The following is a 6132-nucleotide window of genomic DNA, read 5'->3' on the forward strand; positions in this document are numbered from 1 at the left end:
ACCCCACTGACCAAGGAGCCAGTGAATACCACAGCAGTGACCCTTTCTACCGAGGAACCAGTGAATACCACTGCAACTGCTCTGGTAACCAAGGAGCCAGTGGATACCACAGCAATGACCCTTCCCACCAAGGAGCCAGTGAGTGCTACTGCCACAATTGCACTTGTGGGACAGACAACAGCTGGTTCCACAGCTACCTCAATCAGCATGGACCTGAAACCAGATGGAGGTATGATGTGCAAATTAAGCCAGCACTAACTTGCTAGCCTAGATTAAAACAATGGCATCACCATGATAGACTTTGAAGACAGAATTTGGGTGTCTAGTGACCCAGCCTGTCAGATAGGCAGGTACTTGAATTACCTGATGTGCACCATGGCACCATCCCTGTGCCCAGTATTCAATGAGCCTAGGTTGATAACCTTCTCCTAGAAGTGCAACTAGAAAACTCAACTTGAGTTTACTCATCGGAGTTGTCTAATTTTTAGACATGGATTATGTAATGTTTAGCATAACTTGCTAGCTACTGCATGAACTGTGTAGGGTCTTGTAGCACTTGCAAACCAGAAGATCCTGGTTCAAATATCACCTAACCTGGAGGTCTGCAACTCCTGAAGAAGTTGGAGTAACTCCAGATGTGACTAACTTGATCTGGTTATCTCCATTATTTTAACTATAAAGCAAAGCTTTTAATTGCTATCACTAACCAATGGGTCTTCTAGACCAGGATATTTGAAGTAAGAGACCAGAACACAACCCTAGGTATCTAGAGTTTGGTTTTTAACTGCTTGTGGTTTACTGAACTTGTCCCTGTTGCAGACAAAACCCATATTTGTGGTGTTGATGCCAAGGACCGTGTGAACTGTGGAAATGCCACACTTGAAGAATGCAATGCCAAAGGCTGCTGTTATGAACCCATCAACAAGCAAATTCCATGCTTTTATGGAAAAACTGGTTGGTTTTTGTTCCATCTACAGACTTTATTCTCAATTAGTAAGATTGTAATCTAATTCTAGTCTCATGTACAGACACCATAGTTATCTCATTAGTTCTCTCAATTCCAATTTAAGGAAAGTGAGTCTGGTCAGCTTTAATGAAGGCTGATCTTTGTACAGAAAGAAGATTGGTTTGTTTTTAAAATGCCAGTTCTATACTTGGAACTTGAATTGTAGTGAGAAAATTTAACTTCAGATGAATGCAATAGTAAACCTATTTGTATAGCACTTAACTGGTGACATTTTACTAATTACTATATCCTTTCCCCCCCAGCTTATATTGACTGTTCCCACAATGGGCTATTTACCATTGTGGTGCCTAGGGTTGCTACTCTGCCACCACTCAATCTTGACTCTGTCTCTCTCTTGAATAAGACAAGTCCTCAGTGTCTCCCTGTAACCAGGACAACTGAGTTTGTTCTCTTCAGGTTTCCTCTTGATTCGTGTGGAACTACACAAATAGTAAGTTCTTTTTGAGGGGAAATAACTGGGGGAACCACTGATCATATCCTTATGTACTGTTATTCTCTCCTTAGGGCGATGGACTAAACATCACTTACAGTGTAGACATAGTAGCCAAAAGGAAAATGCAAAGTGGACCTCGTGGCTCTATAACCAGGGAGAGTACTTTCAAGTGAGCTCTAAATGTTTGTGTAGCAGCAACAAATTACTGAATCAAAACTCAGCTTTCTTTTCAACTTCTTAGGGTTATAAATACTTCACAATATAGCTGATTCTCTTGCTGGCTTCAGTTTATCTATCTATGAAACATTTTTCTTGTGACTCATACATGATCACTTCAAACCTAGACCATTATCTTGACAACTCCTGTAAGCAACCTGACCCTGAAGTTCCTAGTCCAGGCACTGAACAGTGCCTGCATGTTACAATTCACTTAATCATGGCACATTAAGCCTAGTGCCAAAAATGACAACATTCCTGTCCTCAATTGGCTGTATAATTCTCCAGTGCCTTCTAGATATTGTACTTTGCCACATCCTTTTGGTTCTTCTAAGATTAATCTCTTGAAGGCAGTGAAATGGGAACAGCCAGCTCCTTTTAAAGCATCTTTCCTCTGCTGACTCAAAACAATCTATAGGCTGTTGTTGATCTAAGATCCCTATATGCACCTCGTGAATAGCATGTTCTGTGTCTTTCTGGTCAACTGTAGTACTTGAATACCTTGTATGACACTTTAATATGAAGGACTAAATACTGTTTTCCTAGGTTGCATGTGAAATGCCACTTCTCTGGCAAGAGAGAAATCCCTTTGACATTAGTAGTGAATACTGCATCACCTCTGCCTTCTGTATTGAGGGAGGGTGTCCTCCAAATAGAAATGAGGATTGCAAAGGGTAAGTCTATTTGCATCTAGAGAACTGCATAAGCTTTGTATTTGTTGTTCACTATTTATCTATTTTCTGCAGAAAAGTCCTATAGTACTTGGTTTGCTGATGAAGACTACCCTCTAGTGAAATTTCTCAGGGACCCAGTATATGTGGAAGTACGCCTTCTCCACCGAACTGATCCCAATATTGAACTAGTGCTGAATGATTGCTGGGCAACACAAACACTTGACCCTCATCATGTCCCAAAGTGGAGTGTTCTCTTGCATGGGCAAGTATTTGCTTTTATGGAACTAGCAGATGAGTGCATACTGTCCATCCTCGGATGGAAAGTCCTGACAACAGTTTTCATGCTAGCCTTTTGACTTTCTGTTCATGATGCAAAAGTATTATTTTAGATGCTCAGTACTCAACCTTTGACCATTCATTTGGTCACTTCACTACTCTGAAGGCCTCTAATGATCAATTTGATTCTCAATGTAAACTTTTGAAAGTTGTCCTTTCTGGTGTTCCAGTTACCCATAAACTATTTTAGCTGCTCTTTCCCATAGAGCTTGAATGCAGTTAAATCACCACCAGCACTCATAAACCCAGTGGCCCTTTGGATCAGAAGGGTTTTAAGCTAGCAATATCACTCAACAGTTGATTATAACCTAGGCTCTTAACCAGAGCAAAGACTTGATGACAAATGCATGTTTCTTTTTTGTGGAGATAGTAGGAACTGCAGATGCTGGAGAATCTGCAATAACCAGGTTTACAGCTGGATGAACACAGCAGGAAGGCTGACATTTTGGGCCTAGACCCTTCAGATTTCTGAAGGGTCTAGGCCTGAAACATTAGCCTTCCTGCTGTGTTCATCCAGCTGTAAACCTTGTTACTTGTGTGCTCTTTGTAGACAGGTTTGTGCAAGGAATTACAAATGAAACCCTGATTTATCTAAATTTCCATCCTACCCACTCAATGCAATAATTGTCACACTTGTATTCCATTTCACTCCTAAGAAACATACTAATTTGCACAACCTGTGCTTTCACCTTCTAATGAAACACTTGCATCTCCTTTGTAGATGTCCATACTACAGGGACAACTACTTGACCCAGCTACATGCAGTAGATGCAGCTTCCAACCTGTCATTTCCAACACATCACAAACGGTTTGAAGTGAAGACATTTGCATTCTGGAACCAGCAGATTCAAACAGTACTAAGTGGAGAGGTTAGTTTTGCATCTTGTTAAATTGTCTTTCTTTCTGGGTTTCTGGTGCTTACCTATTTTTCTTTTATAGGTCTACTTCCATTGTAGTGTAACTGTGTGCCTCCTACCTGACATGCAAGAGTGTGCCACAACCTGTGGAGCTGGCAGAAGTAAGAAACACTAATGATTGTTAAAATGTAAACTTTATTTCAACTAGCTTCATTTCACAAACTCTCTTCTCCCTTTCCCCCCCCCAGGAATGGCCAGACATTCTGACTTTAACACTTCAGATAAAGCTGCCTACCATGGATTAGTGACACTGAAGAGACCCATAGTTTTTGCTCTTGCTGAAGGAAAAACTGCAGACCTAACCCAAGCAAATGGTATGAAATGTAGTGCATGTTAATTCACAAGCAAATGTAACAATGATTAGCTAGCAGGCTTAAAAGTACTGTTCTGCAAGAACAGATTATGATTCAATTGCTATAAATGTCCAGTGGCAACACTCCTACAACTGGGTTGTAGGATAATAGCTTGCTATTAGCATTACTTCTGCCACCTTGTACACTGCTAAAGCCCTTTCCATTCTTGCACTAGCAATGCTTGTCCTGCCTGACTTCCAGGCAATCAGGAACTTGCCTAATTCTTGGTGTGGATGACCTGTTTCAACTCCATGCAGTGTAGACTGAGCACTAACTAGATTTAACTACATAGATATTTCTCAAGTTAAACAACTGAAGGTGCTGCCTTAATAGGCTGCCAAAAGTTGGTCCACTAGTTGTTGCAATTACACAAATACTGTGTACAACAAGATTGCTGGAAGTGCTCTAAGCAGGATAACATGCTGAGGGAGAGTGGATTTTGGGGGTCAAGCCAAATAAAACAACTTTGACAAAAGTCTCCCATTTTGGGACTAGGTTTCTTCATTTCCAACTATCTCTCCAGGGGTTCACTCTCTATTTGATCGATTTCCAAATTGGGAAAACAGTGACTATACACAAGTCATTGTGGCTAGCAAAACCATCTTGGACCTCCTGTTTTTCCCACAATGTTTGATGCTAGGCTCTGAACACTGACTTTACACTACATAGTAAATGGCCTCCACTTCAGGCAGAATTTCCCACCGGTGGGCTATAAGATAACACCATGTGCCAGCTTTGTCACACAGCATCACCACTAGTTTAAGCTACAGTGGCTTGGCAGTTAGCACTGCAGCCTCACAGCACCAGGAACCCAGACTTAGTTTGGATGTCTGTACAAAGTTTGTACACTCTTCCTACCTGGCTTTCATAACATTCCAAGATGTGCCAGCTAAGTGAATTAGTCATACTAAATCACATAGTAGCCAGGATGTGCAGGCAGTGCATTATTAACAAGAAATGAGGTTACAGGGATAGGGTTAAGTGGGTCTCAGTCTGATGCTATTCAGAGGCCCAGATGACTGAAGGGCTTGTTTCCACACCAAGGATTTTTTCTATGAAGCATGGCATTATTTCAAGCTTCTAAACTTGGCCACATCACAGGAACTAGAGGTCCATGTTGGATGTCTTAAACTCTCCAGAATTGGAGAGATTCTTAAACTGGGGGCTTGAGGCATGGATCATTGAAGTAAAAGCCTGTGTGCTGGTTTATCTATCTTGGGGGTGAAGGTAGTTAGTGTTGGGGTGAGTGCCATAGGATCATAGACAACTGACCACTGGTTTTTGAGTATAGTCTCATTATACTTAACCTCTCTTGCAGCAAAAACAACTGATGGCGTTCTCCTTGCAGCAGCTATAACATCACTAGTGTTGGCCTTGATCTGTGGACTAGTACTCTGTTGGAATTGCAAACAAATGCCCATATCTTGAGCTTGTGATATTCAGAATTCACTATTTGTTGAGTGTGCAAGATTTACATGTCATAAACCCCTTATTCTCAATGACTGGTTGAATTGCCTTTTCAGTGGGAGCTACTGCAGTATCTAATTAAACAATGGGGTTTGAGATGGCTTTTGGTGTGAAGAACTTAATTCTTACCAAGCAAGTCTCTTGGCAATAACAATATCAACTGTTAACAAATGCCTCTTTGACATTCCAAAGACTTGCTTTGGAGGAATCTATAGTCTCTGGCTCAATGCTAGACTTCTGTAATCTAACAATTGTTCCTGCCCTGCTTGTTTAAACTGTTCTCCCAGTCTAATTGTAGAAATGAGGTTTATAAATAACTTGTATTGTTGAATGAAGTTAAACTATGCAAATAAAATGTTGACAGTTTTCTGGTTTCTGTTCCTGTGAATGTACAAACTTTAAACCAATCTCTCCCTCTAGCTAGCAATTTTCCTCTGAAATGGGGAACTCCAAATTTTGATCCCTTAACACCAATTAGCAGTACACTCACTCTTGCAAAAAGCAAGCTCTTTCTAGTTAAGCAGTGATCTTAACTCTTAGCACTGGCCTGTTTTGAAGTGAATGTACTAGAAGTAAAACTGACTTCCCAGGGGCTGTAGCTTAATGACCTAGCTGCCATTTCCCAGTCATAACCAAAAGCTGCCTTCTACTTATTGGTTTGCCCCAGTACTGCCACTTCTGAAGTAGTCCCACTCCTTTTGTAAGGAAC

General features: G+C 41.0%; 1 protein-coding gene across 1 annotated transcript in view; it reads left to right on the forward strand.

The window, feature by feature from the left end:
- LOC125486201 (zona pellucida sperm-binding protein 4-like) overlaps positions 1-5789 on the forward strand; it is a 9478-nt gene extending 3689 nt beyond the window's left edge. The window contains exons 5-14 of the mRNA XM_048612784.1: positions 87-229; positions 820-954; positions 1270-1457; positions 1532-1629; positions 2223-2350; positions 2423-2612; positions 3408-3555; positions 3626-3704; positions 3792-3917; positions 5275-5789. Of these exons, the coding sequence (XP_048468741.1) occupies positions 87-229; positions 820-954; positions 1270-1457; positions 1532-1629; positions 2223-2350; positions 2423-2612; positions 3408-3555; positions 3626-3704; positions 3792-3917; positions 5275-5384 (1345 nt within the window). The 3' untranslated portion in view covers positions 5385-5789. The remainder of the gene's footprint in view (positions 1-86; positions 230-819; positions 955-1269; positions 1458-1531; positions 1630-2222; positions 2351-2422; positions 2613-3407; positions 3556-3625; positions 3705-3791; positions 3918-5274) is intronic.
- The last annotated feature ends 343 nt before the right edge of the window (positions 5790-6132 follow it).

This window comes from Rhincodon typus, chromosome 26 (genome assembly GCF_021869965.1).
Source record: "Rhincodon typus isolate 14 chromosome 26, sRhiTyp1.1, whole genome shotgun sequence".
NCBI lineage: Eukaryota > Metazoa > Chordata > Chondrichthyes > Orectolobiformes > Rhincodontidae > Rhincodon > Rhincodon typus.